The sequence below is a fragment of the Macaca mulatta genome, chromosome 10, assembly GCF_049350105.2.
Source record: "Macaca mulatta isolate MMU2019108-1 chromosome 10, T2T-MMU8v2.0, whole genome shotgun sequence".
Taxonomy (NCBI): domain Eukaryota; kingdom Metazoa; phylum Chordata; class Mammalia; order Primates; family Cercopithecidae; genus Macaca; species Macaca mulatta.
The window spans coordinates 89614943-89639566 of record NC_133415.1 but is presented as its reverse complement, the minus strand read 5'-3'; the positions used below and the strand labels follow the sequence as shown (position 1 = coordinate 89639566).

Here is a 24624-nt window from a genome sequence, read left to right as displayed (position 1 = left end):
CATTCTCTACTGGGCCCTGGTATCCTGGCTTCTCTCAGCTCTGCCGCTGATCTCTGTGCCTTAGTTTACTTCTCTGCACGGGGGACTCACCCCAAGACCATTTCCAGCAGCTTCCCAGGTGATGTCATGCCCCAAGGCTGGGCTTTGCCAGCTGTGACCCAGCTCCTTAGTGCTGCCCAGGAGGCACCAGGTTGCTGAGAATGAGGTGACTGCGGGCACCATTCTCAGCCAGTGGTTCTTGTATTGCATTCCAGCAGCAGGGATATCACCTGGGAACTTGATAGAAGTGCAAATTATTGGCCCCACCCAAGACTCACTGAATTAGAGCTTATGGAGTGGGGCCTTACAAGCTGGGATTTTAAGAAGCCCTCCAGATGATTCTGACATGCATAAGAATATGCCAACTGCTGATCTGGGCTAGCCATTAGTATAGCCTGGGGAGGGACTGGGACTGGCTAGGCCAAGAACAGGTGGAAAACACCAGCCTCATCTGGACTCCTGAGATTGGGAATCACCGCCAACAAAAACCAACCCTATAGTCGCTCCTCTCGGAAGAGGAAGAGAAGTTGGAGGGCCTGGAGAAAGCATTCATCGTTTCTTTCCCTGCTTCTGCACTTGTCTCGGTTTTACAAAAGGCTGTGTGGATGGTGCCAGCCAGGGAGGGTGTGGGAGTCCTGGGGAGGCAGGAGGCAGAAGACCCTGACTGTTTATCCCTTGGGAACCTCACCATAGGCCAGATAGCCCCTCTTCAAATGGAAAGAAATCTTAACTCCACAAGGAAAGAAGCTGAAATCCCCAGTTCCTCCTCCTCCCAACCCCAGGGATACCTTGTAGACAGTGCCAAAAAACAGCTCCAACCCCCAGCAGCTGGGAAGAGAGCCAGAAGCTGCCCTTCCTCCTCATCCTGGCCCCTCCCCAGCCCCCGCCAATACTGTGAACCCCCTTCCCACTCAGCCTGGTTTCCTGGTGAGGGTCCTGCAGTCGTGGGCCCTGGGGGACCCCCCAGGGCAAGGCCCATGGGAGGGAAGGGACCAAGGGCATCCTTGGGCCAACTGTCCACCTCTCTTGTCCACTGTTCTCTCCTTTCCACTTCTGTCTTCAAAAGGCTCCTTCCCAGGATGGATCGGGTGCTAGGACAACTGCAGTCCAATCCACCAGCTCTCCCTGCCCCTGTGTCTTATTTCAGACATGAGAATAACTGTACAGTGTAAACTTATAAAGCGTTTTTAATGGTTGTAGATTGGAAATAAAGTATGTCATATGAACAGTTGCTGTGGACTTGGCCTCCTCTCTGATTTTTCTAATGAAGTGGGTGGGGGCCCCAGCAGATTTGAAACCTAACTTTTCCCCACTCCCAGCTGCCTGGGAAGTGGGGAGCCCAGGGAGTGCCACAGCCACTGGCTGGTTTGAAGGCACGTGGGAGGGGCCACCAGGTGTTCTGGCTGCTGCCTGCTGATACTTCGTTTCCCACACAGTGTGATGTGAACACTGAGAAACAAATGCAGTCTTCAAAAAGAAGAAAAATAGAATTGAACCACAAAGGACTTTAACAATTTTATGCAAAAAAAAGATACTTTTAGATGTGTGTCAATTGTCTATTGAAATGTAATTAATTATTCCGAAACATTTCTTATACCCCACAGATGCTATGGGTCAGGAATTTGGGAGCTGGGTAGTTCTGATTCAAGGTCTCAGGAGGTTGCAGTCAGTTGTCAGTCAGGCTACAGTCATTTGAATGCCTGATGGACTGATGGACTGGAAGATCCATTTGCATAGTAGCTACTTCTCATGGCTGGCAAGACAGTGCTGGCTGGCTGCAGGAGGCCTCAGTTCCTCACCATGTGGACCTCTGTAGGACTGCTTGCGTGCCTTCACAACATGGCGGCTAGCTTCCCCCACAGCATGTCATCTGTGAGAGAGCAGGGAGGAAGTCATGATGTCTTTTATAGCTAACCCTTGAAAGTCACAGACTAGGCCGGGCGCAGTGGCTCACGCCTGTAATCCCAGCACTTTGGGAGGCCGAGGCGGGTGGATCACCTGAGGTCGGGAGTTCGAGACCAGCCTGACCGACATGGAGAAACCCCGTCTCTACTAAAAATACAAAATTAGCTGGCTGTGGTGGTGCATGCCTATAATCCCAGCTACTTGGGAGGCTGAGGCAGGATAATCTCTTGAACCTGGGAGGCAGAGGTTGCTATGAACCAAGATCGCACCATTGTACTCTAGCCTGGGCAACAAGAGCAAAACTCCGTCTCAAAAAAAAAAAAAAAGTCACAGACTATAATGTCTGCAGTATCTAATTGGTTATATAGACCAGCATTCTTCAGCATGGGAGGGGACTACACAATGGCATGAACACCAGGAAGCAGGGATCATTGGGGGCCATCTTAGAAGCTGACTACATGATACTTTCATGTATCTCTTTTATGAGGGGCTAACAACAGCCAGGCATGTGCTGGGTATTGAGGATACAATGGATGGGCCTGGAAGATATGAAATAAAATGTCAATGGCAGGGGGAGCCCAGGGTGCTCAGCCAGCCCAGAGGAAACAAGAAAGGCTTCACAGAGGAAAGGACATCTGAATGACACCTAAAATTGAGATGTTGACCAGATGAAGGCCATGGTGGTGTGTTGTAGGCAGGAGACTGAGGGGAAGTGGTTCCAGGGAGAGGGAATAGCATGTGTGAAAGCCTCGTAGAAAGAGAGCAGAGCAGAACTGGGGAACTGAAAGAAGAGGCTGGGTCAGATCACACAGTGCCTTTTTTCTTTTTCCTTATTTTTTTTGAGCTGAAGTCTTGCTCTGTTGCCCAGACTGGAGTACAGTGGCATGATCTCAGCTCACTGCAACCCCGGCCTCCCAGGTTCAAGTGATTCACCTGCTTCGGCCTCTCAAGTAATGGGGATTACGGTGCATACCACCACGCCCAGCTAATTTTTGTGTTTTTAGTAGAGATGGGGTTTTGCTATGTTGGCCAGGCTGCTCTCTAACTCCTGATCTCAAGTGATCTGCAGGCCTTGGCCTCTCAAACTGCTGGGATTAGAGGCGTGAGCCATCACACCCAGCCCAATGACACAGTGCCCTATAGGAGAAAACAAAAAAAAAAAATGTGTGCCTGCTGTGGACAGGAGGGAGCCATGCAACAACTCAAAGCAGGGAAATGATGTAGAAGATGTATTGGGTCTGGATTCCATGAAATCATTTTCTCACGGTGCCCCAGGATGGCCAGCCCTAGCTGGGAAGGAACACTGAGTTCTCTTCCTGGGACATTGACAGAGAGGAGTTTAAGAGGCAGGCAAACATAAAAGGAACTGGGTACCTCTCAACCCCAGAAAGTGATATTCAGGGAGCCAAGGGCAAATCTCTGCTTTCAGAATGGCTGCTGCAGTCAGCAGGCTGGAACCACAGGGTGGAAATTTCAGGCAGGCAGATTTTTGTCTCCCACCAGAAAATTTTTCCAAGGGCCACAACTGCCATGGAAGGATGACCACAGTCAGCTCCAGTTGCCTCTCTCCAACCCCTCTTTTGGACTTCGTGGGCTACTTACAATTCAATATTTGGAAGTTTCCTTGTGAAAGAAAGGACTGTGCACATCCAAGGGGACATTTTGGTTGCATCATGCTGACTGCTGAGGAAGCAGCCCGCTCTCTGGAGCCTCCTAGGCCAGCATGGGATAGTGGAGCAGGCACAGGTTGGGCTCCTGGGAGCACAGAAAGGACAGTTGGTTTTCAGCCTAAGGCCAGAAAGAAGGCTTGGAGAGAAATCAATCATTCCTTAGCTAAGGCTTAAAATTGGAGGATGTGGCCGGGCACGGTGGCTCATGCCTGTAATTCCAGCACTTTGGGAGGCCGAGGTGGGTGGATCACGTGAGGTCAGGAGTTTGCGACCAGCCTGGCCAACATGGCAAAACCCCGTTTCTACTAAAAATAAAAAGAATTAGCCAGGCATGGTGGTGGACGCCTGTAATCCCAGCTACTCGGGAGGCTGAGGCGGGAGAATCGCTTGAACCCGAACCCGGGAGGTGGAGGTTGCAGGGAGCCAAGATCGCACCACTGCACTCCAGCCTGGGCGACAGAGCAAGACTCCGTCTCAAAATACAAAAAAATTGAAGGATGTCGCCACGAAAAGCAGGGAAAGCCTTCCCAGGCAGAGGGAAGAGCGCCTGGGAATACAGCGCCTCAAAGGGCACCTGCTGCCCTGTCCCCGTCGTGCCCCTAGGCCCAGCCCGACCCGCCGCACCCACGGGCCCCGACCGTGGACACTGCAACCACAGGGGGCGCTGCGACCTCCTCCCGGGTGAAATGAAACCCGAGGGCAGGCCCCCCCTCCACCAAGCAAGTAAAGCAAGCCGTTTGAGGGGGTGGCCTGGAAATGAGAGAGAAAAAGTCCTAGAGCAGCAGTGGGATAGACTGAGGCAAACTGAGCTCAGAGCTCCAGTCCCCCCTGGGGAGAGTCACGGTCCACATTTTGGGAGTTAAGAAGATAAAGGGAGTGGGAACCAGAGCCTAGCAACGGGGACAGGCCATCAGATGCCTTTTGAGGCGCTGCATTCCTCCGGCAAGAATCTCTCCGGGCCTCTGTTTCCCCCATCTTAGATGGCTCTGGGGCCGTCGGGCGCAAAAGGACACGATAGTGTGGCGGGTCCCGGAAAGGGACTCCCCGGGCGGAGTGTTGGAGGGAGGTGGTGACGTAGCCGGACAGGACCTAAAGGAGTTGGACAAGAGGAGCGGAGGTGGCAGGAGCGTTGGACGGCGGTGTACGCATGCGCATCCTCAGACGCAGGCGTTCTGCGCGCGCGTGCCCGAGAAGCTGACGGTCGCGCATGCGCCCTTGGTTGGCGGGAGTTTCGGAGGCGGTGACAGTGACGTAGAAGGCGGAGACCGCTTGACCCCGAGCAGGGAGGGTCTGCTGCAGGGGCGCAAGGCGTCCAGGAGTGACCTGGGGCTGTGGAGCGGGACCCGTGGCCTTGTGTTTCAGGTACGGAGGCTCCGGACTGGACGGGCGTCGCCCTGAGGTCAGGAAGTCACAGGCTTGTTCTCTGATGGGGCCCCGCCCGCCGCCGCACTAATCTCTTTGGCGTCGTACTTCTCGGCCCAGCTCGACCCGCCGCACCCCCGGCGGCGGGTCACTTGAGGCCAGGACCTTGGACACTGGGAGGCCCCGGGGGCACTGCGAGCTCCTCCCAGGTGAAGTGAAACCCAGGGGCAGTCCCCCTTACCAACCCCATTAGAGATGTATCTGCCGAGCCAGGGGTCTAGGCTCCAGAAACAGGGGTGAGGACTAGGCAGAGGCCTGGGGTGACAGGCCTGGGTTCGAATTTTCCTTCTGCCCCCAGGCTGGCTGTGTCACAAGCTTGGGCCAGGCTTTTTGCCCCTCTGAACCTCAGTTCCCCTGTCTGCAAAGTGGAGTTAATGGTGCTTACGGAGTTGTGGAAAGGATTAAGTGGAATAACGACGCAGGTAAAGCGCTTATGTAGCACAGATTCTAGCACAGAATAAGCATTTAACAGTTGACAGTTGTTGCTTTTCTAAGCTTGGATCTGTGTGATACAATCGTTATTATCCAAGTCTGGATCTGTGTGATACGATCATAAGGACTGTGGAGGATTCAGATCCTTGACCGACCCCTCCTTGTTATCTTTTCCTTTTTGTCCCTCTGCATATATTCATATCTTTTTACTTAGCATCACCCACAGACGGATTTCTGCTGGGAGGGAGGGGACGATGAAGAGATGCCTAGGTCACATCCCTGCATTCTTCCAGTCAGTTGTTCATGACAGGCACTAGGAATACAAATACAGCCTGGCTGGGGAGACAGATATGTAAACAAATTTTATAGCCAATGCTACGAAGGCCAAGGGGCGTAGCCACCAACTCTGCCAAAGAGAAGTGATGTGAAAGCTTCATATTTGAGCTAGGTTGGGAAGGATGAATAAGTTTAACAGGTAGAAGGACAGATATGTGCAAAGATTCAGAAGTAATACAGGGAATAGGAGTGGGAGGAGAGAGCAGGAATGGGTAAATTGGGGCTAGTTTACCTAAGGTGTTGAGTACCCTTTGGAAAAGTCCCGGCAGCTGTCTAAGGAATAGACTGGGCCGGGCATGGTGGCTCAGGCCTGTAATCCCAGCACTTTGGGAGGCCAAGTCGGGCGGATCACCTGAGGTCAAGCGTTCGAGACCAGCCTGGCCAATATGGGGAAACCCCATCTCTACTACAAATACAAAAATTAGCTGAGTGTGGTGGCGGGCACCTGTAATCCCAGCTACTCAGGAAACTGAGGCAGGATAATTGCTTGAACCTGGGAGGTGGACGTTGCAGTGAGCCGAGACTGCGCCACTGCACTCCAGCCTCAGTGACAGAATGAGACTCCACCTCAAAAAAAAACAAAAACAAAGAATAGACTGGAGAGGGGCAGCTGGAGGTAGACAAACTAGTGGAGAGACTGTTAGATAGTGGGAGGGACCAGAAATTATGAGACCTGAACTAAACTAGTAACAGTGAGGCTGGGCGTGGTGGCTCACGCCTGTAATCCCAGGACTTTGGGAGGCCTAGGCTGGTTGGTCACTTGAGGCCAGGAGTTTGAGACCAGACTGGCCAACATGGGGAAACCCTGTCTCTACTAAAAATGCACAAATTAGCCAGGCATGGTGGTGCACGCCTGTAATCCCAGCTACTCAGGAGGCTGAGGCAGGAGAATCACCTGAACTGGGGAAGAGGAGGTTTCAGTGAGCCAAGATTGCGCCACTGCACTCCAGCCTGGGCAACAGAGCAAGACCGTGTCTCAAAATAATAAATAAACCAGTAACAGTGAGAATGGATAAAAGATTTAGAGACTGTTTATAGAACAGTTAGGACTTTGGATCTGGAGAACTAAGAATGAGAAGTAATGGATGATGTGGTTTTTCTAGTTTGGAAGACCAGGTAGACCATAATGTCATCAATGGAATTAGGGACTAGTTAAACACAAAGTAACTGGGAAGTAAGGTAGCGTGTGTGTTCAGGGAGATTTGAATATTTCTAGCAATAAAGTGTATAGAAATTCAGAAGAGGAGGTGATGGCCCCTGCTGATATTCTCTGTCAGGAAGGTGGACAAGGGTAGCTCGGAGAGGCAGGAAAGCACACGGCCTAAGACTGCAGCTGAAATGTGAAGAACAGATCACTTCATTTTCCTATTTTCAGAGTTTCCCACCTAGGATGACTTCAGTGACTAGATCAGAGATCATAGATGGTAAGTACTATAGTGAAATTCAGTACCTCTTACCTTGGGTTCAGGCTTCTGAGCTATACCCAAATCTTTCCTGGCTCCTGGTGGATTTGGAATCACATACTCATTTGCAGAGATGCTTTATTTATGTTTCCACGATCTAGGGGCATACATTGACTTTTTCCACTTTTTTGCACAAATAGTTGTGGCGGGTTTGATTTTGTATTTTGACTTTTTTATAACAAATGCTAGAAAAAGGACCAGTGATGTCTAAGACTCATGATCATCAATTGGAATCAAGTCTCAGTCCTGTGGAAGTGTTTACTAAAACATCTGCCTCCCTGGAGATGCATCAAGGCGTTTCAGAGGAAAGAATTCACCTTGGCTCTAGCCCTGAAAAAGGGGAAAATTGTGATCTCAGCCACCAGGAAAGACTTCAGTCGAAGTCCCTTCATTTGTCCCCTCAAGAACGATCTGCCAGTTATCAAGACAGGAGGCAATCCTGGCGGCGATCAAGTATGAAAGAAACGAACCGGCGGAAGTCGCTGCATCCCATTCACCAGGGCATCACAGGTGGGGTGCTGTGTACACAAGACAGTGAGGTTCCAGCTCAGATAAGAGACAGGTTCCAGCTCAGATAAGAGGCAGTGAGGTATGGCAGAAAGTGTAGGAGAATAGACATGACTTGCTACTTTATAAGTACTGATGTCGAACACCTAGTAAATGTTCAGTATTACTGCTATTTCTTTTTAAGAGACAGGATGTTGCTGTGCTGTCTAGGCTGGATTTGAACTTCTGGGCTCAAGCAGTCGTCCCAGTTCCGCCTCCCAAGTAGCTGGGACTACCGGCGTGAGCCACTGCACCTGGTTTACTACTTATGTTATTAGCTGCCACATATAAATTTCTAATTATTCAATATTCACCTGCTAGGATGAGAGACATTAAAGATTTCTTTCTGTGGTTTTCTATCTCATACCCTAAAGTGGAGCGGAAGATAGTTGGGTTGATACCTGATTTTAGCCTTTATAACTGAAAATATCTCAGGGAAGATGCACATACAAATATCTAGAGTGGGCCATGCCTGTAATCCTAGCACTTTGGGAGGCAGGAGGATTGCTTGAGTCCAGGAGTTTGAGGACAACCTAGGCAAAATGGCAAGACCCCATCTCTACAAAAAGTGTTTAAAAAAATAGCAGGGCATGGTGGCACGTACCTGTAGTCCCAGCTACTGGAGAGAGGCTGAGGCAAGAGGATCACTTGGGCCCAGGAATTCAAGACAGCAGTGAGCTATGATTGTGTCACTCAATCTATGATGGGTGACAAAGTAAGACCCCTGTCTCTAAAAAACTTCGTCTCTTTTTCCCTACTCCCTCTCTCTTCCCTCCTCCCTTGCTGCACCCCCCACCCCACCTCACTTTCTCTCTCTCTCTCTCTCTATGTGTGTGTGTGTGTGTGTGTGTGTGTGTGTATCTAGAGTGAAAAACTTAGTTTTTAGGGATGCTATACAGAATGTGATTTGTGTCATTTTGTGTGAATTTACAATAGTAACTATATCTTAGTAAGCATCAAAGTACAGAATATAACGTGGAAAGGCTTGCATATTTCAGGAAGACTATACTAGCTCTGTGGTGTTGAGTAAATTACTTAACCTTCTTTGCCTTAAGGTCCTCATCAGCAGCTTAGAGGTGAAATAGTACCTATCTTATATAACACAGTATTTGGCAGATAGTAAGCCCTGAAATGTTAAGCTATTGTGATTAGTTTTAAGGTATCATCCCATTTCCAAGTGGTCTGATGCACAGAAGGAAATCTGGGTAAAGATAGCCACTTAGCACATCAGAAAATTGCTGCCACAAGGCCCATGTACTTTAGTCCTTAGATGTGCTGAGAAAACATCAGTGCATCCCAAGATTAGCCCTACCTTTAGCTCTATGCCAGAGCATTTAGACTTAAACAGAAAAACACCAATGTAATAAGGCTGGTTATTGCCTGGTTATTTCTGGCAACTTGCCAGGTTTCCTTGGTTATAGGCAGAAAGTATCCTGTTTTTCTTGACTAACAGCAGTGACAATTAAGAGACAAGAACTTTAAAAACACAACCAGCTGAACCTAGAGGGCAAAAAGACATGTAGCTCTCATAATTCACAAAGCAAAATTCCTTTGCTATGTAATAATTGTTTTCAAATGGACATAATTTTAAAAAACGGTATCTACATCTTGCGATTGGTTAGGGATTCAGTTGCATAATTATGTAAAATGCTCACCCAGTTCAGTCTGATAACTCACTGTATGACCTTGGGCAAGTTACCTTTTACTTTGTGCCTGTGTCATTATCTGTCATCTGAATGGAATTCATAGGATACTTGCCTCAAGGTTTAATGAAATATGTATATAGCATTTCATAAAATCCTTTTTATATAGCAAGTATTCAAAAAATGTTAGCTATTAATGCTATTATTAGGTCATTATAGAGAGGCAGTGTGGTAATAGTGGGAAAAACACAGATATTAGTGACAGACTTGGGTTTGAATTCTGGCTCCACCAATTTCCAGTTTCTGGCCTCAAACAAGTCATTTCCCCTCAGAGCTGCAGTTTTCCCATTTGTAAAATGGAACTTTATAATAGTACTCTTACAGTACAAAGTGTTTAAAGCACATTGCAGTGCCTGTCTTATAAAAATGCTCAAATGTGGCCAGGCACGGTGGCTCACACCTGTAATCCCAGCACTTTGGAAGGCCAAGGTGGGCAGATCACCTGAGGCCAGGAGTTCAAGACCAGCCTGGCCAACATGGGGAAGCCCTGTCTCTACTAAAAATATAAAAAATTGCCTGGGTTTGGTGGCGCATGCTTGTAGTCCCAGCTACTGCAACCTCTCGGCTCACTGCAGCCTCTGCCTCCTGGGCCCTTTTGATTCTCGTGCCTCAGCCTCTGGAGTAGCTAGGATTACAGGCGCATGCCACCACTCCTGGCTGATTTTTCTGTTGTTAGTAGAGACAGGATTTCACCATGTTGTCCAGGCTGGTCTCCAGCTCGTGGTCTCAAGTGATCCCATGCCTTGGCCCCAGAGTGTTGGGACTATAGGCGTGAGCCACCGTACCCAGCCAATACAAAGATTCCTGTAACTTTTTTTTTTAAGTTTGGGTGCACAAATGGGTAAACTTCATTCCTCAGTGATCCTGCAAAAATTAGAATTCTATCTTTAACTAAAGAAGGCTATTCTTGCCTTAAGTTGGATTTATCAAGAGGGAGGACACTTTTTAGTTTTGTTAGTTGCTAACTATCCATCTCCTTAAATGTGGCTATGTTTTATGTTAGAGCTCAGCCGGTCTATCAGTGTCGATTTAGCAGAAAGCAAACGGCTTGGCTGTCTCCTGCTTTCCAGTTTCCAGGTGAGGTTCTTGTAGCTGGGAAATGTTTTTGTGTTTGTTAACTGCTATTGTGACGATCTTTTTTTTTTAAGATGGATTCTGATTCTGTCACCCAGGCTAGAGTGCAGTGGTATGATCCTGACTCACTGCAACCTCCACCTCACAGGTTCAAGTGATTCTCCTGCCTCAGCCTCCCGAGTAGCTGGGACTACAGGCACGTGCCACCATGCCCAGCTAATTTTTGTACTTTTAGTAGAGATGGGACTTCACTGTGTTGGACAGAATGGTCTCGATCTCCTGACCTCCTGATCCGCCTGCCTCGGCCTCCTAAAGTGCTGGGATTTCAGGCATGAGCCACCGTATCCAGCCCTTAATTTTTTGTATTTTAGTAAAGATGAGGTTTCACCGTGTTGCCCAGGCTAGTCTTGAACACCTGAGCTCAGGCAGTCCACCCACCTCGGCCTCCCAAAGTGCTAGGATTACAGGTGTGAGCCACCGCGCCCAGACTTTTTTTAAGTTGTATTGTGTATTATGTGGCTACCAGGTACTTACATCAGTTTAGATAAGCAGGTAATTTGTATGAATTAAATAACCTTTTTTTTTTTCCTAACGGAAAGTCAAAATCTATAGTCCAAGCAACAAAGGATTTTTTTGTTTGTTTTTTGTTTTTTTGAGATGGAGTCTCGCTCTATCACCAGCCTGGAGTGCAGTGGCACAATCTTGGCTCACTGCAACCTCCGCCTCCCAGGTTCAAGAAGTTCTCCTGCCTCACCCTCCCGAGTAGCTGGGACTACAGGCATGCGCCACCATGCCCAGCTAATTTTTTTTGTATTTTTAGTAGAGACGGGGTTTCACCATGTTGGCCAGGATGGTCTCCATCTCCTGACCTTATGATCCGCCTGCCTCAGCCTCCCAGAGTGCTGGGATTACAGGCATGAGCCACTGTGCCTGGTCAACAAAGAGGTTTTTGGTTTTTTTTTTTTTGTTTTTTTTTTTTTTTTTGAGACGGAGTCTCGCTCTGTCACCCAGGCTGGAGTGCAGTGGCCGGATCTCAGCTCACTGCAAGCTCCGCCTCCCAGGTTCACGCCATTCTCCTGCCTCAGCCTCCCAAGTAGCTGGGACTACAGGCGCCTGCCACCTCGCCCGGCTAAGTTTTTGTATTTTTAGTAGAGACGGGGTTTCACTGTATTAGCCAGGATGGTCTCGATCTCCTGACCTCGTGATCCACCCGTCTCGGCCTCCCAAAGTGCTGGGATTACAGGCTTGAGCCACCGCGCCCGGCCATTTTTTTCTTATCTATTTATTTGTTTCTGTGAAAAGTCTTATGTGTAAAAATTAAATCATATTTAGTATTTAGTTTCATATTTATTAAACATCATAAAGTGACATAAATTTAGGACTGGCCTGGAAATTTTTGGTGGTTGTACTAAAAATGCTTTTCTTTTATTTAGTTCTCTATTCAGAAACTTGAACCTTTCCTAAGGGACATTAAGGGCTTCAGTCTTGAAAGTTTTAGAGCCAAAGGTAAGTTGCTAACAGATAAGTGAGCTTTGACCCTGGGCAGTCAAAGCTTTGCTCACAGCATCCCCATTTACAGAAGCTGCTGCCTTATAAAACTAGCTCCCCCACCTTTTTTTTTTTTTTTTTTTTTTTGAGATAGAGTCTCGCTCTGTCGCCCAGGCTGGAGTACAGTGGCGCGATCTCTGCTCACTGCAAGCTCCGCCTCCCAGATTCACGCCATTCTCCTGCCTCAGCCTCCCGAGTAGCTGGGACTACAGGCGCCCACCACCACTGCCGGCTAATTTTTTGTATTTTCGGTAGAGACAGGGTTTCAGTGTGTTAGCCAGGATGGTCTCGATCTCCTGACCTCGTGATCCACCTGCCTCGGCCTCCCAAAGTGCTGGGATTACAGGCTTGAGCCACCACGCCTGGCCCCCCTTTTTTTTTTTTTAAAGACAGAGTCTCATTCTGTTGCCCAGACTGGAGTGCAGTGGGGTGATCTTGGCTCACTATAGCCTCTGCCTCCTGGGTTCAAGCAGTTCTCCTGCCTGAGCCTCCCGAGTAGCTGGAAGCCACCATGCCTGGCTAATTTTTGTATTTTTAGTAGAGAAGAGGTTTCACCATGTTGGCCAGGCTGGTCTTGAACTCCTTACCTCAAGTGATCTGCCCATCTTGGCCTCCCAACGTGCTGGGATTACAGGCATGAGCCACTGTGTCCAGCCCCCCACTTTTTTTAACTTGCAAGAATATATGCTTATGAAGCTCAGGTGGTATGAAAGTGGAAAATAATCTTCCCTTCCACTCTGACCCCCAGTCTCAGTTCCTCTCCCCAAATGTAACTGTGGTCACCAGTTTCTTGTGTATCCTTGCAGAAATATTTATTGCTTTCTTTTTCTTTTTTTTTTTGAGATGGAGTTGCACTCTGTCACCCAGTATTTCTAGTAGAGACAGGGTTTTGCCATGTTGGCCAGGCTGGTCTCGAACTCCTGACCTCAGGCAATTCACCCACCTCAGCATCCCAAAGTTCTGGGATTATAGCAGTGAGGCACTGTGCCTGGCCTTTTTGGTTTCCCTTCCCTCCCCTCCCTTTCCTTTCCTTTCCTTTTTTTTTTTTTTTTTTTTTTTTTTTCAGGCGGAGTCTTGCTCTGTTGCCAAACTGGAGTGCAGTGGTGCAATCTCGGCTCACTGTAACCTTTACCTCCCAGGTTCAAGCGATTCTCCTGCCTCAGTCTCCCGAGTAGCTGGGACTACAGGCGCCACCATTCTCAGCTAAGTTTTACGTTTTTAGTAGAGACTGGGTTTCACCATGTTGGCCAGGATGGTCTTGATCTCTTGACCTCGTGATCTGCCCGCCTTGGCCTCCCAAAGTGCTGGGATAATAAGCATGAGCCACGGTGCCCAGCCTGGTTTTCTTTTTCTAATAAAGAGATGGGGGTTCTCTGTGTTGCTCAGGCTGTGCTGGGCTCAAGCAATCCTCCTGCCTTAGCCTCCTAAGTAGCTGGGACTACAAACACTATGCCTGGCTATGCCCGTAATTTTTTATTTGCCTCCTTGTTTCGTATTACTCTCTTGCCTATTGCCTGAGGTTTTTTTGTTTTGTTTTTGTTTTTTTTGACATAGAGTCTCATTCTAGCCCAGGCTGATGTGCAGTGGCACCATCTCAGCTCACTGCAACCTCTGCCTCCCAGGTTCAAGCGATTCCCCTGCCTCAGCCTCCCGAGTAGCTGGGATTACAGGCGTGCACCACCACACCCAGCTAATTTTTGTATTTTTAGTGGAGACAGGGTTTCATCATGTTGGCCTGGCTGGTCTCGAACTCCTGACCTCAAGTGGTCCGCCTGCCGTGGCCTCCAAAAGTGCTGGGATTACAGGTGTGAGCCACTGTGCCCAGCCTCAGATACACCTTTTAAACTGCTTTTTCACAGGTCATTTATAGAAACATCATAAATGTCATAAAGGCTCGGCACAGTGGCTTACTTACGCCTATAATCCCAGGACTTTGGGAGGCTGAGGCAGGCGAATCACTTGAGCCCAGGAGCTGGAGACCAGCCTAGGCAACATGGTAAAACCCCATTTCTACAGAAAATACAAAAATTAGCTGGGCATGGTGGTGCTGCCTGTATTCCCAGCAAATAGGGAGGCTGGGGGCGGGGGTTATATTGCTTGAGCCCAGAAGGTGGAGGTTGCAGTGAGCTGAGATCACACCACTGCACTTCAGCCTAGGTGATAAAGCGAGAGTCTGTCTAAATAAATAGATAAAAATGAGTTGTCTTTCATTTTATCTATACCTACCAGAAAAAAAAGATACAGTCTTTCTACATACTTAACTCCACACTTTTGGGTGGGCTTGAGGACCAACATGTAACAGCAGACCCTAGAGCTGAGACTACCTTAATATACCTTTGTCAGCATCTCACTGTGAAAATGTATATTTTCTTTATTTTATGACACGTAAATTTGTTCTGTCTAGCATCTTCTCTTTCTGAAGAATTGAAACATTTTGCAGACGGACTAGAAACTGATGGAACTCTACAAAAATGTTTCGAACATTCAAATGGGTAAGAGCAGTTCCCCTTCTGTCCTAAATTATGATTGAATTAAGACTTTTGGCCGGGCGCTGTGGCTAACGCCTGTAATCCCAACACTTTGGGAAGCCGAGGTGGGCAGATCACAAGGTCAGAAGATCAAGACCATCTTGGCTAACATGGTGAAACCCCGTCTCTACTAAAAATACAAAAAAAAAAAAAAAATTAGCCAGGCGTGGTGGCAGGCACCTGTAGTCCAAGCTACTCGGGAGGCTGAGGCAGGAGTATGGCATGAACCCAGGAGGCGGAGCTTGCAGTGAGCCGAGATTGGGCCGCTGCACTCCAGCCTGGGAGACAGAGAGACTCCGTCTCAAAAAAAAAAAAAAAGAATTAGGACTTTTGTTATAATTAGATAGTTGTTCATTTACCAACAAACATTTATTCAGCATCTTCTCTTTTTATTTATTTATTTATTTTTTGGTTCGGAACCTTGCTGTGTCCCCCAGGCTGGAGTGCAATGGTGTTATCTTGGCTCACTGTAACCTCCATCTCCCGGGTTCAAACCATTCTTCTGCCTCAGCCTCTCAGGTAGCTGGGACTACAGGCATGCACCACCATGCCTGGCTAATTTTTTTGTATTTTTAGTAGAGATGGGGTTTCACCATGCTGACCAGGCTGGTCTCAAGCTCCTGACCTCAAGTGATCCACCCACCTCAGCCTCCCAAAGTGCTGGGATTACAGACGTGAGCCACCATGCCCAGCTTATGTTTTTTTTTTTTTTAATTTTTGTTTTGTTTTTTGAGACAGAGTCTTGCTCTGTTGCCCAGGCTGGAGTGCAATGGCGCAATCGTGGCTGACTAACCTCTGTCTCCCGGGTTTAAGCAATTCTCCTGCCTCAGCCTCCCGCGCAGCTGGTATTACAGGTGCCCACCACCACACCTGGCTAATTTTTGTATTTTTTTTTTTAGAGACAGGGTTTCACCATATTGGCCAGGCTGGTCTCGAGCTCCTGACCTCAAGTAATCCACCTGCCTTGGCCTCCCAAAGTGCTGGGATTACAGACATGAGCCACTGCACCCGGCTTATTTATTTATTTTTTTTAATTTTTGTTTTTTGAGACAGAGTCTTGCTCTATTGCCCAGGCTGGAGTGCAATGGCGTAATCTTGGCTCACTGTAACCTCCGCCTCCCTGGCTCAAGCAATTCTCCTGCCTCAGCCTCCCGAGTTGCTGGGATTACAGGTGTGCCCCACCATGCTCGACTTATTTTTTGTATTTTTATAGAAACGAGGTTTCACCATGTTAGCCAGGCTGATCTTGAACTCCTGACCCCAGGTGATCCACCCGTTTGAGCCTCCCAAAGTGCTGGGATTACAGGCGTGAGCCACCACGCCCGGCCAAGAGACACGGAGTTTTTAAGCAAGGAAAAAAAATTAGAGAAATATTTTAAGAAAGGTTAATCTGGCCATGATGTGAATTGGAATTGATAAGTGAAACAGAATATAAAGAGACCACTTAGAAAGCTATTACCTAGCTATTACCTATAGCTTAGAAAGCTATTACCTAGTGCAAGCTGGGCACGGTTGCTCACACCTGTAATCCCATCTGTTTGGGAGGCCGAGGCAGGCGGAACACAAGGTCAGGAGATCGAGACCATCCTGGCTAACACGGTGAAACCCTGTCTCTACTAAAAATACAAAAAATTAGCTGGGCATGTTGGTGGGTGCCTGAGGCTGAGGCAGGAGAATGGCGTGAACCTGGGAGGCGAACCTTGCAGTGAGCCAAGATAGCGTCACTGCACTCCAGCCTGGGTGACAGAGCGAGACTTCATCTCAGGAAAAAAAAAAAGAAAGCTATTACCTAGTGGAAAAGTGAAATAGAGTCCAACATTAAGTATTTTTTGAAAGACAAAAATTATGTAAGGGAGTCTGGGCATGGTGGCTCCCACCTGTAACTGAGGTGGGAGAATCACTTGAGCCCAGGAGTTTGAGACCTGGGCAACATGGAGAGACTGCATCTTTACTAAAAATAAATAAAAGACTGGGTGCGGTGGCTCACACCTGTAATCCCAGCACTTTGGGAGGCTGAGGTGGGTGGATCATGAGGTCAGGAGTTCGAGACCAGCCTGGCCAACATAGTGAAACCCCATCTCTACCAAAAATACAAAAATTAGCTGAGGGTGGTGGTGGTCGCCTGTTATCCCAGCTACTCTGGAGGCTGAGGCAGGAAAATCACTTGAACCCGGGAGGCGGAGGTTGCAGCAAGCTGAGATTGAGCCACTGTACTCCCACCTGGGTGACAGAGCCAGACTCCGTCTCAAAAATAAATAAATAGCCGGGCGCTGTTTCTCACGCCTATAATCCCAGCACTTTGAGAGGCTGAGGCAGGCGGATCACCTGAGGTCGGGAGTTTGAGACCAACCGGACCAACATGGAGAAACCCCATCTCTACTAAAAATACAAAAGTAGCCGGGTGTGGTGGTGCATGCCTGTGATCCCAGCTACTCTGGAGGCTGAGGTAGGAGAATCTGTTGAACCAGGGAGGCAGAAGTTTCAGTGAGCCGAGATTGTGCCATTGCACTCCAGCCTGGGCAACAAGAGCGAAACTCTGTATCAAATAAATAATTTATAAGCGATTATATTAAAGCAAATATTTCTTGAAAGATTTATGTCGTAATCCTATCTGTTTTCCAGAAAAGCATCAGATTTTTCCCTGGAAGCATCTGTGGCTGAGATGAAGGAATACATAACAAAGTAAGTTAACCTTTGTTAGAAAATCTAAATTCATTCTCCTATCTGGGGAAATTAACTAACTTGGAAAAAATGAATAGTAAGCATTGTATTTGGAGAGTCAGCATTAGTGCACCAATACTAGAAGTTAGAAGGCTCGTATTGAGATTTTTATGGACTCTACTAATGATCAGTTTCACAGAATGGAATCTAGAGAACACAAATATTAATTTGACTTGAAGAACTGAGGTTTGGTATGATTAAATATCCTCTGAATTGGTCAGGCTTTCTAATCCTGTAATGACCTTCAACTCACATTTTACATCTAGATTGTACACCTAACATACTTATTGTTACCGTGAGTGATTCAGAATAAGATTATAAAAATTAACTGAATTTTTTTTCCTCATTCTTATAGGTTTTCTTTAGAACGTCAGATTTGGGATCAGCTCTTGGTGCACTACCAGCAGGCGGCTGAAGAGATATTGTCCAGGTTAGCTCTATGAACTGTAAAAACTGTCTTTAAAAACCTTATGGAGTTTGATTGGGGTTTATTTCAGTTCTGTTAGTACAAATTGAAAGATGAATCCTTTCTCACAGGCCAGTAAGCTAATCAAATTCTGTAGTGTGTATTAGCACTCTCTGACCATAAACGGGAAGTGAGTGAGAAGAAGGAAGAGTTGGTGTCACTATTTTCGGTCCAAAACACAATTGCTTCTGTTCTGTGTCCTTGGCTACCATTTCGTATCCTGGGGGAGACAGGCACATCTCTACATTGTACCTGGCAGCCTGGGGCTGGGCCAAGAACAGTAATCAAGGGGCTTCAGTGAGCACATGGCCTATGAGCTGCATGTTTGGGGGATGCCCTTGGCCAGGGCCTTCTTGGAAACAGAAAGACATGAAAGTGGGTGATGAGGAGGATGTGAGGAAAGAGAGGATCTTTGGGTCTTGAAGGTAGAGGAAAAGTAGGAAAGTGCTAGGTGTTTGTTTGTTTGTTTTGTTTTGTTTTGGAGACAGACTCTCGCTCTGTTGCCCAGGCTGGAGTGCATGGTGCTATCTCAACTCACTCCACCTCCCGTGTTCAAGCAATTCTCCTGCCTCAGCCTCCTGAGTAGCTGGGACTACAGGTGTGTGCCATGATGCCAGGCTAATTTTTGTATTTTTAGTAGACACAGGATTTCACCATGTTGGCCAAGCTGGGCTGGGTGTTTTTTGTTGTTTTTTCGTTTTTTTGCTGTGTTGCCCAGGCTGGAGTGCAGTGGCACGATCTTAGCTCACTGCAGCCTCCACCTCCCAGGTTCAAGCAATTCTTCTGCCTCAGCCTCCTGAGTAGCTGGGATTGCAGGCATGTTCCACCACACCATGGTTTTGCCATGTTGGCCAGGCTGGTCATGAACTCCTGGCCTCAAGTGATCTGCCTATCTTGGCCTCCCAAAGTGTTGAGATTACAGGTGTAAGCCACAGCACCTGGCCAGAAAATGCTAGATTTTTACTTAGATGAACATTTAAGCCATGGTTTTAAGGTTTTTTTTTTTTTTTTTTTTTTTCCAAAATAAAATCTCAGCTAGAATCCCAACGACAAAATGTTAGTCAAAACCCTAATTGCAGAAGTGACCTCTCAGTAGAGAGGGTCTCTGAGGACCATGGTTTGAAAAACTTTCCCAGTCCAGGTAATGATGGTTATCAGTTACTTTTCACCCCTTACATACTCTGTTTATGAAGAAAGATAATGTGTAAGATGCCAGTTTCATATAAAAACTTTTGTGGCAAAGCTTATAGGTTAAAAGGAATGGTTCTAGAAGCAGACTGTCTGTTCAGACTCTAACTGTTCCTTAGTTTTGTGACCTTGGGCAAATCACTTAGTCTTGAATGAGCCTGAGGTTCCTCATTTGAAAATGGGGATGATATTAGTACCTTCCTCATTGGGTTATTGTAAGTGTCAAATTAGGTTAAATGTAAAGTACCCAGTAGTGTCTGGCACCTACTTAGCACTCAGTAAATTGTAGTAGTTGTTGTTATTAAAGTTGTTGTTCATCAGTTTTCATGAACTCTCAGTCCTGTTCAGTTATTTTAGATAATTGAGGTAGGCCAGCGTGTTTTGGTAAACAATCATAGACCCTGACTTTAGGATAGCAAGCTTTGGCTTCACTCTCTCCCAAGTATAGTCTTTCTGGTATATGGACCTTACTATTAAGTGGATTCAACTGACTGGAAGCTTCTAGCATTTCCTGGAGTCCAGAGGTATAAAGACATGAATACTAGACAGTTGTTTCAGAACTTCTTGTTAAGGCCAGGCGCGGTGGCTCATGCCTGTAATTCTAGCACTTTGGGAGGCCGAGGCAGGTGGATCACAAGTTCAGGAGTTCGAGACCAGCCTGGCCAACATGGTGAAACCCCATCTCTACTAAAAATACAAAAAATTAGCTGGGCATGGTGGCAGGCGCCTGAAATCCCAGCTACTTGGGAGGCTGAGACAGGAAAATCGCTTGAACCCGGGAGGCAGAGGTTTCAGTGAGCTGAGACCACGCCACTTCATTCCAGCCTAGGCAACAGAGTGAGACTCAGTCTCAAAAAAAAAACTTCCTGTTAAGAGAGCCTATACCTAGTGTAGAGTTGAGGAATACTGATTCAGCTTTATAGGATAATCTTTGGTATCTCTTCCAGAAAATAATTACAAAATCCCTTGAAAGCACTTTTGTTTTGTTTTTAGAGGATCAGCTGAGGCCAAAATTACTGAGGTCAAAGTGGAACCTATGACATATCGTGGGTCTTCTCAGAATGAAGTTCTTAATACAAAGCCTGACTACCAGAAAATATTACAGAACCAGAGCAAAGTCTTTGATTGTATGGAGTTGGTGGTAAGTGGGCTCATGTTTATTTGGTTGAGTTATCCAGCTTGCCACCTTGTAATCCTTGGAAATTAAAAGACCTGGAGAATATGTATAAGTGTAAGTTGAATAAGTATATTCAGCTCTACCTTGGGAAAACATGGAGAGACAATTAAAAAATAATAAACAGGCCGGGTGTGGTGACTCACACCTGTAATCCCAGCACTTTGGGAGGCCGAGGTGGGCGGATCACGAGGTCAGGAGTTCGAGACCAGCCTGGCCAACATGGTGAAACCCCATCTCTACTAAAAATACAAAAAATTAGCCGGGCGTGGTGGTGGGCGCCTGTGGTCCCAGCTACTCAGGAGGCTGAGGCAGGAGAATGGTGTGAACCCAGGAGGCAGAGGTTGCAGTGAGCCGAGATCGCGCCACTACACTCCAGCCTGGGTGAGAGCGAGACTCCGTCTCAAAAAAAAAAAAAAAAATTAAAAAATTAAAAAATGAATATATAGTGGTAAATGCTGATGAAGCAGGTAAGAGGGAAGGACAGTATAGGGAGGTTGATGGGTTGCTATTTTATATAGCAAGGTTATTGAAGGCCCCTTTGAGGTGCCATTTTAACAGACTTGAAGGAAATGAACCATGAGGACATTTGAGGGAATAGTATTGTGTCAATCCAGGTATTAACAGCAAGCAGATGGTATTTGAAAGGACAATTCAATGAGAGTTTATTTTCAAAAAAGCTAAATAGATATGGGTATTGGAGAACCACAAGGGTTAGTAGAGTAACCTGGGGCTTATAGGCAGCAGAGCTCTTACTCCCCCTAGGCCTGAAAGGGAGGAGGGAGTAGCAGTTACTGTGGCACCTAATGGGAGAAAGTCACATAGTTAGCTGATTTGAGAGAGCCAACTCAAGATGACTCGTTCAGCTCCTTCCCACTTAGGCATCCTGTTGGTAGAGGTTACACGGGTCAGCCTCCTGGAGCATAGAGCAACCTGGAGAAGAATGTGGTGTGACTTTGGAGGAACAAACAGAGTATCTGGCATAAGCATTCCAGGCTGAAAGAACAGCAAGCCCAAAGCTCCTGAACAAGAGCTTGCTTGTCGGGTTTGAGGAACATCCAAGAAGCCATGGACCTTTACAGCTCACGGCTGTCTTTTTTCTGCAGATGGATGAGCTGCAAGGGTCAGTGAAACAGCTGCAGGCCTTTATGGAGGAAAGTACCCAGTGCTTCCAGAAGGTGTCAGTACAGCTTGGTAAGCTTGTCTCTTGAGGGGACCAGAGTTTGGGCTGTTTTCCATCTGATAGCTTTTGGGATACAAACTGCCCTTCAAAGCCTATGGTCCAAGAGGGTAAGACCTATATGAGGTGATTTGTTTTTCTCCCCACAATAAATAGTATGTTATTGATATATACTATTTGATAGGAAATTTCTAGATGTAAATTCTACAGAAGCACAGTAGACTGAAAATTAAATCCCCATGAAATATGTTGTTGTTCTGGTAAATCCAAGACTTAAGAAATACCCACCCATTGCTTTTTCCCTCCTCATTTCTCAAGAATTCACTAAGTGACACTGACATTACTCCTCCCTAGCTTTTCCTGACCTCCTCTCAGCCCTTAATTATTTGCTATATGTACCTTCATTTTCTTTCTTTTTTTTTTTTTTTTCTTCTTTTTTTGAGGCAAAGTCTCACTCTTGCTCTCATCCAGGTTGGAGTGCAGTGGTGCAATGACTGCACAGCTCACTGCAGCCTAAACCTGATAGGCTCAAGCAGTCCTTTCACCTCAGGCTCCCAGAGTAGCTGGGACTAAAAGCGTGCACCACCACACCCAGCTAAATTTTTAATTTTTTTGTAGAGATGGTCCAGGCTGTGTTGTCCAGGATGGTCTTCAACCCCTGGGCTCAAGTGATCCTCCTGCCTTGGCCCCCCAGAGTGCTGGGATTATAAGTGTGAGCCACTGCGCCTGACCATCATTTTATTTGTTTGTTTGTTTATTTGTTTTGAGAAGGAGTTTCGCTCTTGTTGCCCAGGGTAGAGTGCAATGGCGAGATCTCGGCTCACTGCAACCTCTGCTTCCTGGGTTCAAGTGATTCTCCTACCTCAGCCTCCCGAGTAGCTGGGATTATAGGCATGCTCCACCACGCCCGGCTAATTTTGTATTTTTAGTAGAGACGGGGTTTCTCCATGTTGGTCAGGCTGGTCTCGAACTCCTGACTTCAGGTGATCCACCTGCCTTGGCCTCCCAAAGTGCTGGGATTACAGGCTTGAGCCACTGCGCCCGGCCTCCATCTTCTTACTGATCATGTTGTATTGTGATTGTAGTGGTAGCTGGCTTTTTTTTTTCAGACAGAGTCTCGCTCTGTTGCCCAGGCTAGAGTGCAGTGCCATGATCTTGGCTCCCTGCAACCTCCGCCTCCTGAGTTCAAGATACTCTCCCACCTCATTCTCCTGAGTAGCTGGGATTACAGGCATGTGCCACCATACCTGGCTAATTTTTGTATTTTTAGTAGAGATAGGTTTTCACCACGTTGGTCAGGCTGATCTTGAACTTCTGACTGCAAGTGATCCACCCACTTTGGCTTTCCAAAGTGTTGGGATTACAGACATGAACCACCCTTTTTTTTTTTTTTTTTTTTTTTTTAAGATAGGGTCTTGCTCTGTCGCCTAGGCTGGAATACAGGGGTGCAGTCATGACTCATTGCAGCCTCAACTTTCTGGGCTCCCAGCTGATCCTCTTGCCTCCCATGTAGCTGGATGATCATGCTAGGACCATGCTAGGCTAATTTTTTTTTTTTTTTTTTTTTTTTTTTTTTTTTGTAGAGACAAGGTCTTACTCTGTTGCCCAGGCTAGTCTCAAACTTCAAACAGTCCTCCCGCCTTGGTTTCCCAAAGTGCTGGGATTACAGGCGTGAGCCACCTTGCCCAGCTGTGGTAAGATGACAGTTCTTACCAAATTGTCATCTCCTTGAGGCCAGAGACTCTCTTATTTGTCTTTGTAATGCCCTTCCATGTCTGGCACAATGTCCATACATTAAGTTTTCAATAAATGTTATGTTATTTCAATTGAAATTTATTTTTTTGGCCTCTTTTCTCTGCAGGGAAGAGAAGCTTGCAACAATTAGATCCCTCACCAGCTCGAAAACTGTTGAAGCTTCAGCTGCAGAACCCACCTGCCACACGTGGATCTGGATCTTGTCAGTGACCTTATGAGCTTTCCTGCCACAAGTTGCCCAAGAGGAGAAGAATGGGAAGAGTGCCCCAGCACATGGAGACTGCGTGATTTCTGCTCTGTTGCCTTTGAAGATAACTGGCTGGACTGACTATAGAGCACTTTGACTTTTTTCAAAAAGTGATGGAATTTGTATGTCAAATGAATATTGTATAGACGTTTTTCCCAGGAATGTACAAAATTCTTGAAAGTTCAAACTTCTTTTTTGAAATGCTCTTCAGATCCAGTGGCCCATTCTTTTATCTTTATCCTATGAAGATGTTTTTCAGGTTTTGAAACAATCCAAAAATCATTTAGGACCAAGTCTAAGGAAACATTTTAGTGGCCATCTTGGATTCTGGTTGTAAAGGAATGATACTAATTTTCTAGCATGGCTCTGAAGGTGATTTTAGGTAGAAGAGTTTTGAGGCTGGGCATAGTGGCTCACGCCTGTAATCCTAGCACTTTGGGAGACTGAGGCGGGTGGATTGCTAGAGCCCAGAGGTTCAAGACCAGCCTGAGAAATAAGGTGAAACCCTGTCTACAAAAAATACAAGAAGTTAGCTGGGTGTGGTGGCATGCGCCTGTAGTGCCAGCTACTCAGAAAGCTGAGGTGGGAGGATTACTTGAGCCCAGGAGGTTGAGGCTGCAGTGAGCTCTAATTGTGCCAGTGCACTCCAGCCTGAGCGACAGAGTGAGACAGTGTCTTAAAAAAAAATTAAAAATTGTTAAAAAAAAAATGGAAAAGTTTTGAGCATTGTTTGCGTCATTGGGATACATATGTCACTTCACAAGATGTTCAATTTGAAGGAAATACCACTCATTATATCCTGTTGTCTGTAGTGTGCTTCCGTTTTTAATATTGAGTTGACCTCCTAAATCCTAGATTCATGACAAGAAAGACTAAGTACTACTATTCATTGTTCTATTTGTTTATAATCTGTATTGTAAACTTGCACATAATTAAAAGCTTTCCCTTGTCTTTGTCTGTGTTTTGAGTGTATAAACAAAAAGGGAGTACTGGGCACGGTGGCTCACGCCTATAATCCCAGCACTTTGGGAGGCCTAGGCGGGCAGATTGTCTGAGCTCAGGAGTTCACTACCAGCCTGGGCAACATAGTGAAACCCTGTCTCTACTAAAAAAAAAAAAAAAAAAAGCTGGGCATGGTGGCATGCACCAGTAAGTAGTTCCAGCTACTCAGGGGGCTGAGGCAGGAGAATTGATTGAACCCGGGAGGCGGAGGTTGCAGTGAGCCAA

At 46.8% G+C, this 24624-nt stretch overlaps 2 protein-coding genes and 1 long non-coding RNA gene across 21 annotated transcripts in view; 2 read left to right on the top strand and 1 right to left on the bottom strand.

The window, feature by feature from the left end:
- Positions 1 to 1270, top strand: part of MTCL2 (microtubule crosslinking factor 2) — a 91603-nt gene extending 90333 nt beyond the window's left edge. Inside the window, exon 16 of one of the 2 annotated variants that reach the window (XM_077951647.1) lies at positions 920 to 1270. Coding sequence is in view for 1 of the 2 variants with exons in the window: in XM_077951649.1 (XP_077807775.1) it covers positions 880 to 937 (58 nt within the window). In the remaining variant the exon portion in view is untranslated. Of the gene's footprint in view, positions 1 to 879 lie in introns of both variants that reach the window. The other variant, XM_077951649.1, reaches the window with a different exon arrangement.
- Positions 1271 to 1525: 255 nt separating this feature from the next.
- LOC107000413 (uncharacterized) lies at positions 1526 to 4668 on the bottom strand. Its single transcript, XR_013399873.1, has 3 exons — positions 4533 to 4668; positions 3547 to 3699; positions 1526 to 1909 (listed from the first exon to the last, which is right to left on the bottom strand). It is a non-coding gene; the product is annotated as an uncharacterized LOC107000413 (long non-coding RNA).
- Positions 4669 to 4859: 191 nt separating this feature from the next.
- DSN1 (DSN1 component of MIS12 kinetochore complex) lies at positions 4860 to 24348 on the top strand. 18 transcript variants are annotated; one of them, XR_013398595.1, is made up of 12 exons: positions 4860 to 4976; positions 7180 to 7228; positions 7457 to 7777; positions 10520 to 10593; positions 12024 to 12096; positions 14543 to 14630; positions 17289 to 17348; positions 17743 to 17817; positions 18342 to 18451; positions 20035 to 20182; positions 21322 to 21409; positions 23257 to 24348. XR_013398595.1 is itself a non-coding variant. In XM_077948330.1 (12 exons), the coding sequence occupies exons 3-12, from the start codon at positions 7723 to 7725 to the stop codon at positions 23358 to 23360; spliced, it is 855 nt and encodes a 284-aa protein (XP_077804456.1). In that variant the 5' UTR covers positions 4860 to 4976; positions 7180 to 7228; positions 7626 to 7722; the 3' UTR covers positions 23361 to 24348.
- The last annotated feature ends 276 nt before the right edge of the window (positions 24349 to 24624 follow it).